At 43.1% G+C, this 12301-nt stretch overlaps 1 protein-coding gene across 1 annotated transcript; it reads right to left on the reverse strand.

Moving 5' to 3' along the window:
• Positions 1-1595: 1595 nt before the first annotated feature.
• Positions 1596-10789, reverse strand: slc38a2 (solute carrier family 38 member 2). Its single transcript, XM_044021904.1, has 16 exons — positions 10460-10789; positions 8965-9084; positions 8777-8852; positions 8574-8689; positions 7325-7398; positions 7124-7216; positions 6842-6917; positions 5968-6050; positions 5781-5839; positions 5325-5492; positions 5145-5224; positions 4926-5026; positions 4103-4227; positions 3868-4012; positions 3672-3769; positions 1596-3561 (listed from the first exon to the last, which is right to left on the reverse strand). The coding sequence occupies exons 2-16, from the start codon at positions 9081-9083 to the stop codon at positions 3445-3447; spliced, it is 1530 nt and encodes a 509-aa protein (XP_043877839.1). The 5' UTR covers position 9084; positions 10460-10789; the 3' UTR covers positions 1596-3444.
• Between the last annotated feature and the right edge of the window lie 1512 nt (positions 10790-12301).

Here is a 12301-nt window from a genome sequence, read left to right on the forward strand (position 1 = left end):
ATTGAAATTTGAAATTTAACTATTTGACCAAGAGGCGCATTTAACACTGTCCCAAAGTGTATTTGGTGCAAATGTAAACTTGGTGTTATATAATATTGTAATTTTTACTCTCCAAAATGTACATAGTGTATGGTATCAATCATATTAAGATGATAAACTGGAAAATTGAATGGAAAAGTATGTGAAAATTGCTTTTAATGGTACATCCAAGGCCTTTCTGCTTGGAGTTTTCCCTGTGTGTGCATGGGTTTTCTTCAAACCCCCCCAAAAACATGCAGATTTGGGGATTAGGCAAAATTGGACACTCTAAATTGACTGCAGATGTGAGAGTGGATATTTGTTTGTCTCTATGTAGACCTGTGATGGACTGGTGACGTGTCCAGTGTGTGCTCCATCTTTTACTCTATATATCAGCTGGGAATTGCACCGCTGCCCTCCGTGACCCTCGTGTGGAGGATAAAGCAATAGAAGAATAAGTACAACCAAGATGGATGGAGGTCTGTACACAAACAGTCTTTATATTGAGTTCTCAATATATTGGTTAGAGATGTTAAGGGAGTTACATGGTAGTATATATGTGTCTGTGTGTGTGTACAGTTTGTCATCACCCACTCAATTCCCGTTCCCCTGAAACTGACAAAGCAGAATTTTTCAAAGTTCACAGGACACATTTTATCCACATCGCCGATTCGGCATCCAATCAGTCAAAGTCGTGTGTGTTTACCATAGTTTGATTGACTGTGTTGATCACCAGTTTATATTTGAAGATGTAACAAGTAACGTCTTATTTTGTTATGTTTTCAGTAAATTTTGCAACATATAGCACTGCAGTAAATTTAGAGTTCTTTTCCCTCCAGGTTTTGCAATAATGGAAAAAAAAAGAAAGTTATTTGCATCCAAAATAAATTCGTCCCATCTTGGTTTGTCCTCTGGTTACCACTAGGGAGCAGTGTTGTCAAGGAAACGCCAGAGGAACAGACGTCCCTTCATGGATGAGTAATCACAACCACACAGTTCTGATCCCGTCAGTCTTCAGTGGTTTGAGGTAGAGAGTAACTGCATCTTTTAAAACACTCCACATGTTTGATAGGCTCTGTCACTCTCATGGTGAGGACTTGTGGTCCAGGTCATAGACCACATTTCAAGGCTCTGTCCAGAGAAACAGCAAAAACACAGGCTGTGCTGTAGTTTATCTGTGCGCCGGTTTGGACACTTATCACAGGTTTGCTGATCCAGGTTTGTGTTCAAGGCCACAGGGGAAAGTGACGGGGTGGAAAAAAGAAGCTCTTATCTCTGTTTACAGCCCTAATGCTGGAAATCAAATCTATTTCATTTTGTGCATGTCAAAGCAGAAGTGAATTTAGTCAAAAAGTAGCAAATAAACAGGTAATATTGGTTACTGAACTTTTTTTCTCCCTCAAAAACATAGTTTTAAAAGTTCTAATGTATAAACTTTGCTTCAAATCAATACCTTTAGCTGCCTCTGACCAGACATTAGAAGGAATATGTCCACTTTTATTTCTGTGTGCCCATAAACTACAGTCACAAACTCCGCTCGGACAGAAGACATAATGAAGACGACAAAGACCATGTCATAGTTTTTATCTTTGATTTTAATTTGACATTAATTACAGGATATACAAAGTGTTTCATTGAAACAAGAGTGTAACACTGGTGGGCGAAGCCCTCTTTGCTCCTGAGGTCCAGAGATGGTTGACATACTCTCTAACCAAGACGAGCATATACAACAGTTTGTGAATACAGGGGGTGGGGTTTGTGTTCAGGGGCCGCCGTTAAAAAAAAACAAACAAACAGACAGACCGCTGCGGCCTCTCTCGAGGATTTCCACATGTAACAGTTTTCACAGAATCAGAGCGGGAAAATTCAGTCGGTCAAACCAAGACGAACAGAAGAAGCTCTGGCGCGTTAAAGCAAATTCGATATCGTCAATTCACCAGTTTTGGGTTTATCATTTTTGTTTGACAGCTCCAATTCATCAAAAAAGTTAAAACAAAGCGTATATACAGTTGAACTCAGTAGATATATATATACACATGTATGTACATACAATATTATAAATATAGTAAAATAGATTAAATTACATTGATTTTATGGTTTCTCCATAAATAGATGTTGGACAACAACAGTTTGGTGATGTTTAACGTTAGTGTTGGAAGCACAGCGCGCCGTCGGGCGCGAGACTCAACAGGAAGCAAGTCACCATCAAGCTTTCAAGTTCTTCAGTGTGAAACATTTTCCAAGAGCAGAAAACTGTGTAACCAAACTGTGTAACACTCGCAATCTGGTGACAGACGCTCTCGTTTGGTCGTCAGTAGCAAAGAGCACGACTGACTTTCTAGTTTTAAGGTTGCTTTTTTTTCTCTTTTTTTTTCTGTTTTGTTGCAAGTTTTACAGGTAAATTACAACCACCAGATGTGGTCAAATTCAAGGTATTCTCTCATAAAGAAAAACAGTTTCAGTTTCCCTCCCTGCCCTTAAACATAGAAGGGTGGAACTGACGGCTTAGCAGCCTCCAGGTTTTTTTTATAAGCAGTAGTGTCGTCGCTGCACACGCGATTCCAACAGGACCTTCAGCAGGTTTTTAAAGAATAAATACAGTTTGACAAGAGTCCTGTTGTGAGATACTCTGCAGCTCCCAGTGTTGGGCTCAAAAAGGCAGGTTCTGTTGACTTGTATGTGTTACAAGGAAAGCTGACACTATAAGCAAGGTCACAAAGCCTCGGTACAAACACTGAGCAGGTGGCGTGGTAGGGCCTCGCCTGTGAAAACTGACAAATCTGTTTTTGTTTTTTTACAAGTGTGCTAAACTGTAAGTGCTCTCAATTTACAAAGATGCTTTACAAATAAATTGTTTTTGGCAAAGTTGAAGAAGGATAAAAAAAAAAAAGAAGAAGTAAACAGATGAAACAAATGTTGGAAGGAACTTAATTGTCCTTAAGGAGGATAAACATTCAAATGTGTTGCCCCTGCTGTCAACAGATGCACGTACCTCTCCCAGTAAGACCAGATCTGAGGTCAGAGCCACACTCGTGCACATGCACGTAACGCCGCGCCTGAGTGTGAGCTGCATGGTGAACTCTAAGACTATGAGGCACCTTCATATATTTGTTTTCAGCTGTACCAAAAAGAGAGTAAAAACGAGCAAAAAAACCCGACAATAACAACAAAAAAACTACGATAAAAAGGGAGACGAAAAAAAAACAAGTAAAACACCATCTTTGTGGCCTATAACAGCAAACTGTACAAAGTTTCAATACATTCTCTTGGAATGGCAATGGTCTGTTGCTCAGGAAGTCAGAGCTGAGCAGCAAGTGAGTTCTTGTCTTTTTCTTAATTTACATTACTCTTTTTCTTTTTTGTTGTTGTAAGATCTTGTGGTTGTCGCCGTCTTTCTCGCTTCCATCCCGGCTGCGGCACGGGGCTTTAGTGTCCGTTGTCGTGCTTGTCCGCGCTGACTGTAGCGTTATGGATCCAGTCCATGATGATGAGGGTCATGCTGCCGATCATGACCACGAGGCCGCACATCAGGAAAGCAGTGGCCTAAAGAGAGACAGAGAGAGAGAGACAATATGAGCTGGTGTGTTTTGACCACGGCGAACGGGTCCCAGCAGTCCATGGGCGTTGAGCGTAAGTTTAAAACTCCTCCTTACCCCGATCTTTTGCACAGACTTCATGGACTCCTTCTTAACCAGTTTGATGTAGAAAGCCGAGGGCAGGATGAAGATGAGCATAGCAGCAGCAGATGCACCTGTGAGCAGAAGGAAAATCCCAACGTTAGTCACATAACATTATTTGTATTGGAGTTTGTTTGTCTTTTTTAGACATTAAACCCAGAGAGACACGCACCGATGAAGCCAAAGATGTCCCTGATGGTGGGGACAAAGATGACCAGGGCGTTGGTGCATCCCAGCAGCACCACGGTGATGATGATGTGGCGGATCCAGCTGAATTCCTTCGAGCTGGACAGGTGATGGTTGATGGAGGTGCGAATCTACCAAGAGAGACGGGGGGAGGTTATTCTGACACTAGAGGGAAAGTTCTGTTTCCGTGTGGAGGAGGAACTAAGATCTTTGACACTTACAGGGAACAGCACCACGGGAACGGTGAGGGTGACGGCGGCCAGAACGGCCAGACGGACGACCAGCAGGAGCACGTCGGACTTGTAGACTTTGGAGTACGTGTGCAGCAGCTCAGGCTCCACGTGAACTGTGGAGAAAGAGGCGAGACTCCATTTAGAGCCGAAGCACTTCACAAGCAGAACAGGTAAAACCGGTCGAGATGCACGTGACGAATATGTAGATTCCACAGAAACGGGAGACATGAATTATGACTGTGTGTGTTTGTACTTGAAAAGAATGGTGCCACTAAAGTGAGACTGTTCTTTCTTTTCTTCCTTCCGTTAGATTAGCTGCCGTGTTTGTGCTCGGCTTCACTTTTGCCTTTTCCAAACGTCACGATGATTTCTCAATCCCTACACGCCCTTGCTCAAAAACTATTTGCAGAGCTTTGCCCTGTTGTGACGACTGAGGAAGCCGTTGCTGGCAGCCCTGTTCTTGTATAACCAGTTAGTTGTTCCAAGAACACTTCTCTATATTCACTCAGATGTTCCAGCCACGGCAAACGGGAACACAAACATGCTGGCGCCCTTGTCAGTTCTGCATCAGGTGGGTTTTTTCCCAGTCTTACGTAACAGTCCTGGCCCTGTCCTTGATAGTTTTTGTATCTGTATTTAATTAAGACTTGGAGGCTTGTCCTCTTAACTCTGGGTCAATGACCTGCTCTGACAATACTTTGGGTGCAATGACTGCTTGTTACACCCACACTGGTGTTGTTAACTCATTGTTGCATTGTAGTCATTTGATTCCAGTGCATTGTGGTGCATTTACAAAACTTGAAAGACTCACTATTGAAAGTCAGGTATCCGAAAAGTCCGGCGAGCAGATACATGATGAACATGGCCAGGAAGGACACGTTGGCGACGCCCTGCATCTTTCTGCGGGAGCGGCTGTTGAAAAGAGACAAAATATTGAATTGAGACACAAAAATCACATCAATCCGAAAATTTTAATTTGGCATCGTGCTGATAAGGCCGCAGCTGGATAAAAAGAAAGTTGCGCACTCACTCTTTGAGCTCCTCGTACATGGGCAGGATGGCCGGGTGGCAAACGAAGGCGAAGGTCAGGATGGGAACGGCATAGACGGTCTGGAGGGCCACGAAAATGCGACAAAATGAATACGATTGATCGGGGTTTTGTGGCACAAACGATCTCTTCTCTGCACTTTTGCGCGTCAAAGAGCCTCACCTGCGAGTTGTAGACAAAGTATTTCGGCGTGCAGGCGTCCTCGCTGTAGTCCACGGCGGTGGAGTTTAGTTGGGACAAGCTCGAGTTCAGCAGCTTGCTGAAGGTTTCGTTGAGAGCGTGGACGTCCTCGGGCAGAGGGCACGGGATCTGGAACTTCTTGATGATCACCTGGAGGACAAATGAAGAGGTTGTAGATGTGAGCGTTGTGTGCTGACATTTACACTAGTGTCAGGAATCAGTAAAAAGATGCCAGAGTTACTTTGTTGTGTTTTTCATGACAGTGGTTTAATGAAATCACTATGAAATCACTATGAATTCCCAGAGTTCCAAAGGAAGGGGAGCTGCTGTGGAAAAGTTGAAACGTGCTCTCTGACTTAAGACGTCTCTGGAACAACAGACTGCTTCATGTGCCAATGTGGTGTGCAGGAAATACGTGTGTGTGTGTGTTTGACTCACCACAACCAGGAAAAACACCATGCAGAGCAGAGACAGACCACTGGTGTAACCAAGGTAACCTGGAGAGGAGAGGGGAGGCAACACACCAACACATGAGCTACTGTTTTTATGATACCCTGTGGAAAGTACTCTTGACTTTTTTTTTTTGTTCAGAACATGTTGAGAAACACACGGAGGCAGCTCTTACCTAAGTTCTTGAGCAGAGACAGGGGCAGGATGATGAAGAAGGACACCAGCAGCACCAGGTAGTCTCCGTTAGTGTACCACTCTCTATAACACAGCAAAGAACCACATGTCAGTCACATAAGTAATTAAAAAAATAATACTTATATTCAATCTATTTTAAGTATATAATGTAAGCATTGGTAGTAGAAGGATGAGCACAAACGACACATTGAAAGAATATTCTTGACACATCCCGTGTCTTTTTGCATCTTTCACAAACTAAGCCGCGCCAGTTTTTTGGACTTGCAGCGAGTCTGTGGTGAGCTCATCTCGCGCTCCGTCTCGACGCAGCACCCAGCCGTATCTCCTAAAAGGGCTCTTTGAAGCGACTGAGCACTGACTGACTGACTGTTCTTTTAATATGTCATCCCTCCCCCGCTACAACAGAGAGACTTCTCTGACAAGCAGCACTTGGGGGTTGGAAACAAAGGACAGCAGTTTGGTTTTGTTGTGCGGCTTCACCTCGGATGTCTGTGTCATTTAGAAAGTCTAAACGTTTTTTTTTCAAACACAACACTTCTGTCCTGACTCTACGAACACATCCGGTGGCATGAGTAAATGACACGTCCTTGCACAACTGCTTTATAGATATTTTCATTGCCACAGATAAATCGTTACCGAAACTCTATCGATTGTTCTTTGGCCAAAAGCCGATCGAGGCAGATCAGACCGGTTCCTTGGAACACATTTATTTCACTCTGTGTTCAACGGAGAGGGAAAATGTGGCGCCGATGTTTAACTGTGGGTCAAGATTCTCAGATACCGGATGATATTTTCTTATATACAATAACAACGTATACAACTCTTTCCGGGCCTGAAGATATCTGATCACTCACTCATTGTTGGGTCCCACAAAATTCAGAATGACGATGGGCAGCTCGTATTTGACGATGTAGAGGTAGCTTGACATGGCTGAAAAAGACAATAAAAAGCAATTAGCACTTCCACGGAACAACACCGTGCTTAAAGAAAGACTCCTGTTTCTACTGGAAGCTACTCCACTTTCCAAAAACAAAGCCTGACAATAGTTGTTTTTCCAACATCCACTCAGTTTGGATATAGAGAGCGTGATTAATACGGAAAACAAATAGTTTAATCAAAAAGCCACGGTCTCTCACCTCCAATGTTCTGCATGGTAATGGAGAAGGATGCAGCCAGTTTCCCCGGCAACCCGAAGGCTTTGTAGCCCAGCTGCTCGTACACAAGTGCACCTATGGAGAGGAAATAACAGAAAACAAATTAAAGGTTGGCTTCTTTTTAAGAAAAAAAAAAATTAAATCCAAAGAAGACACTGATACACGGCTGTCTCAGATACGCACCTCCTTCATTGGCCGTCTTCAGCAGCAAGTGGACAGAATACAAGGAGAAGATGGCGACAGCCACGAGGAGAATCCTGTAAACAGAGGCCAATATAAAGAGGAATGTTAATTCTCCTCAGCCTGAGGCAGGACAAGAGGTTTTGTGACTCGAGTGCACTTTGTCACGACGTTCTCGTGAGTGGGAGAATCAACTGCAACGTTTTCCCTGTAAGGGATGATCTTAGCGCCCTTGTGATGCAGCAGCAGCAGCAGCAGCAGCACTGTGTGCCTGGTGTATTAATAGTCCGGGTCATTTAAGAGCTGCTCTGTAAAGACACACTCTGATCGTCCAGCTGCTTAAAGCCTTTGACGTGCCTACCTGCCTCTGACACTCACAACCTGTTATCACTTTATACACGGTGGGATCAACAAATATATGCTCTGGATGGCATCATTGTTTGATGTCAACAGACTTGTGTTTTTGAAACGCAAACACATTGTTGGCGACATCGTCTTAATCTGAGATAGGGAGCAACTATACACGCGATTTGTAATCCCTCACTTCCTGCAGTTGTCGGGCTCAGGTTGGTCAGCTGCCTGACGACAGTGAAGCGTCGCCTGCTCCATTCATGATCTCCGTGCTCTCCTTACGTAACTCTGGCCCAAAGGCAGCCGGATTAACTCGGCTAAGCTGCTTCTCCTGTCACTCCTCGTGTTTTCAAACAGACGTGCGACTGTCAAGTGGACAAGTGATTCTGCTCTCTAAAAATACTTTAGAATAATTTGAATAATTTGACAGAGAACGCTGTTGAGGTGGTGGTATGACCCGAGGAGAAGTGGCATCTTAGTTCACCTGACAACATCAATCTCCAAATTTGCTTACACTTAAAATGGCGCAGCGAGGAAATATCACAAATCCAGGGTCTAATTTAAATTGGTTACATTGTATAACCAGTAGAGGGAGCTCTTACTAGAACACAGTGAACTATAGCAAACGTGACTGAGAGGCAGTAAGCATTTATAAACCTTCCACCTCCTGTGCAGTCACCTCAGGGTACACACACACACACCACAGGCGGGGAATAACCACCCTGTATCTAAACAGCGTAAGACCTTGATGCAGCAAATGAAACCACACCTCTACACGCTTTCTCCTCTGCTGTGGCTGAGATATGACACCAACACTCATGTGTGTCAAGAGCTGGTTTTCCATTTTCAAAAATGTTTCAGTCTCTTTATTGTGAACACGGATGAATAATTAGAGACTTACACAAAGAGGGCAATGCCAGTGTTGGCCATAGCGTAGGACAGACCCAGGATGCCGCTGCCCATGATGGCGTTGCCCAGGTTGAAGACGGACATGCCAAAGGAAGCATTGCCCTGATGCTGTGGAGAAAACGAGAGACTGTTAGGGAACGGTGACACCTGTGTTTACAGGAGAGGAGTGAAGTGGAGTCAAAGAGGAGCTCTTACATATTCAGTCTCATACTTCTTCTTTCCCAGGCTGTTTTCGGGGAGGAATTTCTGATTCTCTGGGTCCAGATCCGAGCTTTGGTTTGAAAAGGAAGTAGAAGAGAATTTAAAGACATGAACACCAGGGGCGTTTGGGGTGTGTGGAGTGTTTATGTTCAGATGTGAAAAGTACTGCAGTCGCTCCTCACCAGCCCAGTGGGATTTTCTTGTCCTGGTAGGTGGCCTCAATGCCACTGAAGCTGCTGTTGTCTTCATCTTGACACTGGTTCAGATACTCCATCTCCGTTCTGGTGCCAATCTCATTCATACTGCAGAAAAATGACACATCACATTTACTTATTTTATATATCTTCTTTGTTGGTTTAAGGGCGTTTAGCATGTGTGACGTTGCATTACTGCCTCATGTGACATCCCCCTTTTTTATCATTGGTATGTTTTGTATATTCTCACACTTGGCGTCTGATTGTTGAATTACTGCCTTGTGTTTTACTGCTTTTATTATTTACTTTTTATCTTTTATTCTTATTATTCTTGTTGTTCTATGTTGTCTTCTTTTTTCTTTGTCATTTGCTCGCACTTAAAAATGTGTTGTATAAATTAATTCTTCATCTTACTTCTTTTTTTCCCCTTCCTCTTCTTTTCCTTATTATTACAAATTTAACGCATTCCTGTTGTCTGCGTCATGCCCGCCCACTCCAGCTCGTCGAGCTGTGCGCGTTCACGCGTCCCCTCAGAATAATCAATATTATGGACCCTATGGCCGCGCAGTTGGTCATGTGACTCGCCTTTGCAGGGAGGGAGGGGGGGAGTCGGTGACGCAGCAGTGGAAAAATACCAGACCGGCATCACACTGTCAGGCGCTGAATGACAAAAAAAAAAAACATAGAAAACGCCGCAGACTTTGCGCACGTTTTCCCTCTAAACCACATGGAAACGTGCGTCTTTTTATTTCGCACACACAACATATGTGATTTGTGTTTCCCTAATAAAAGAACCAGATTGAACTAAAACTGATCATTTAATATTTAACTTTATATCAACAATCATTAAGTAGGTGCGCACATGTGCGTCCTCCCCTTAAAAAAAAAGAAGGAAAAAAAAGGCGCAGTGACTCCAGTGGCGTTTAGTGACATTATATCCAGGACCGGCTCCAATGGAAACAAAGGCACGTGTTGTCCCTTTATGGGCATGGCCCCTCCATTTTGCGCAGAGCGCAGAGAGCGCTCAAATTCAGTCTGGTGCTTCTGATTAAAGCCACTTCTCTAATGGACTCACACACAGGCGCGACAGTGATATTTTGGAATGGAGACATTTGTGTTGACTCTTGGTCTGGCACAGTGACAGCTGTTCTACCACCTCCAGACACGAGAGCAGCACTGCAGCACCACACTCATCATATATTTATTTAGACCAGGACTGACCTGCTTACAAATAAAGCCTCAGGTCACTCAGAGGGGGGTCGGCAACTAACATTCATTTAATGTGGTAGGATATAGATGTAATATTAATTAGCTGGGCTCAAATAAGAGACAACATCTTGATTTTAATTGAAGTGATCTTCAGAATTCAAAGCAAATGAAACCAGACAGTGAATGGATTAGGAGAGTTGTGCCGCCGCGTCTACACCCACTCATCACTGACTGACTGACTGACTGTCAGTGGAGAAAATGCCGGCAGTCTTACCTTTCAGATGAGGCAGGAACCCTGTAAAATCCTTCCACTGGTGCGAAAAATGAATGAAAAGATGTCCAGATGATTTCTTCACGAGAGACCCGCTGATCCTTCAGTGGATGTCGTTGAAAATATGAACGAAAAAAAAAGCTGAAATATCGTTTAGAAAGAACCCTCTGTTATCAGAGTCAGAAACACTGGCCCAAGCAGCAAATAAACACGCAAAGAAAGCTGACGCAAGACAGGAATTAAATGTAGTCACTACAATTAAGGCAATTTCCACAGAGAAGTGGCGCACTCAATTACAGCTCCCTGATCTGCTACAGGGAGAGGTGGAGACTCACCCTTTATAAAGATGAGCGTTGCATCAGCTCAGACGGAGGGGGGAGGGGAGGAAGAATGGAGGAGAGGAGCGAACAGTAGGCGTGGCTCCTCTTTTTTTTCCCTTACCCTAACGCAGCCATAGGTTTGTGTACAAACAGAGGAGTGACCTAGAGAGTGGAAACCTACGGACACTGTATTACAGACCAGCACTGTACTGAGTTTATCAGCGGGTTGATCAATGACTACAGTCAGTCAATCAATCAAACAATCAATCAATCAATCAATCAATCAACTGCCGTATAATAAAGCATCTGATAGTATTGAAGTCGAGTCCCCAATGTTCAAGTTTAAGTGAGAGTCATCAAATTCTGAGTTGAGTGTGACAGGAGCGAGTATTGTGTATATTTAGTTTAATCGATTAATGCAGGATTATACTGTACGTTACACTGTGATATGTGAACACTTAAAGGAGTCAACTGACTGTGGAGTGTGGTATTGTGGACCTTTGATGTTATTAGTTAAAGGGCACCGTGGAGCTTTGATATCTTTGATGTCTTTGATGGCGATGGTAGATATATTAAAATAGAAAATATTTAGTGTACACTCGCTCCCGGTGTTATACGCTGGGCTAGGATAGGTGAAAATGTTGAAAAAAAGGTTTTTTTCAGCGTTATGTTAATAAACCAGGCGTCTACAGTTTGGAATGTCAAATAAATAATTTCCATGTATTGTTGATTCGAGAGAGACTTGGATATATGTGGATGAAAATAGAACCTGGATGTATGGCAAGTGGAAATAAGTGTACAAAACCTTTACATGACTCAGGAATAGAAACAGCACATACGATAACAAGCTCGCCACTACTTTAAGTTTAGTCCCCAAGAAGTTCAAATTTGAGTCTGAGTCTAGGCCTCAGTGTTCAAGTCCCAGCCACCAAAAAAAAACTAAAAAACTAAAAAAAGTAGTAGTCAAATTGTCAGCATTTAAGTCATCAAAGGAACGTCCAGTGTTTAGTGTCTGCCAAGAGCTGCATGACTATCGAGAAAACACCCACAGGAAGGAGGAGCGAGAAGTACGTACTCGTGTGTCTCTCACACATTTTTTTTGTTTCAAAGTTTCATTTTCAAACATGTGACATGTGTATATTTTTATACGAGAATTAGTCACAGCTCTTATCTTCGACTTTTCAGTCTGAATCCAGTCTAGTTTAAGTCCAAGTCAACAGTACTGGAGTCATCTTTTGAGTCAGAGTCCTGGACGGCAGGACTACACCACAATACTTTTCATTATTAATCATAACGACGCTTGGTGTTAGTTACAGTGATATCATTATCAGTGTTTTATCAGCAACTTAAACCATTTGAAATACGCAAAACATTACGTTGAGGTGTTCCACTAATTATCCTTTATGTTTAGCTATCGCCAAGTTCACCATTAGGTTTAGTAAGTGTTGCATTTGTTTATTTGAACCTGTTTGTGAAAGTGACACACAGTAACGCTCAAGAGTTTGAATGTGAGATAGAGTTTTAT

Source organism: Solea senegalensis, linkage group LG3, assembly GCF_019176455.1.
Source record: "Solea senegalensis isolate Sse05_10M linkage group LG3, IFAPA_SoseM_1, whole genome shotgun sequence".
Classification (NCBI taxonomy): domain Eukaryota; kingdom Metazoa; phylum Chordata; class Actinopteri; order Pleuronectiformes; family Soleidae; genus Solea; species Solea senegalensis.

Coding starts and splice junctions, on each gene's coding strand:
- slc38a2 (XM_044021904.1), bottom strand. CDS start 9,083: ATGAATGAGATTGGCACCAGAACGGAGATGGAGTATCTGAACCAGTGT. Junction 8,853..8,964: donor AAGAAAATCCCACTGGGCTG/GTGAGGAGCGAC, acceptor TTCAAACCAAAG/CTCGGATCTGGACCCAGAGA. Junction 5,027..5,144: donor ATGTACGAGGAGCTCAAAGA/GTGAGTGCGCAA, acceptor TCTTTTCAACAG/CCGCTCCCGCAGAAAGATGC.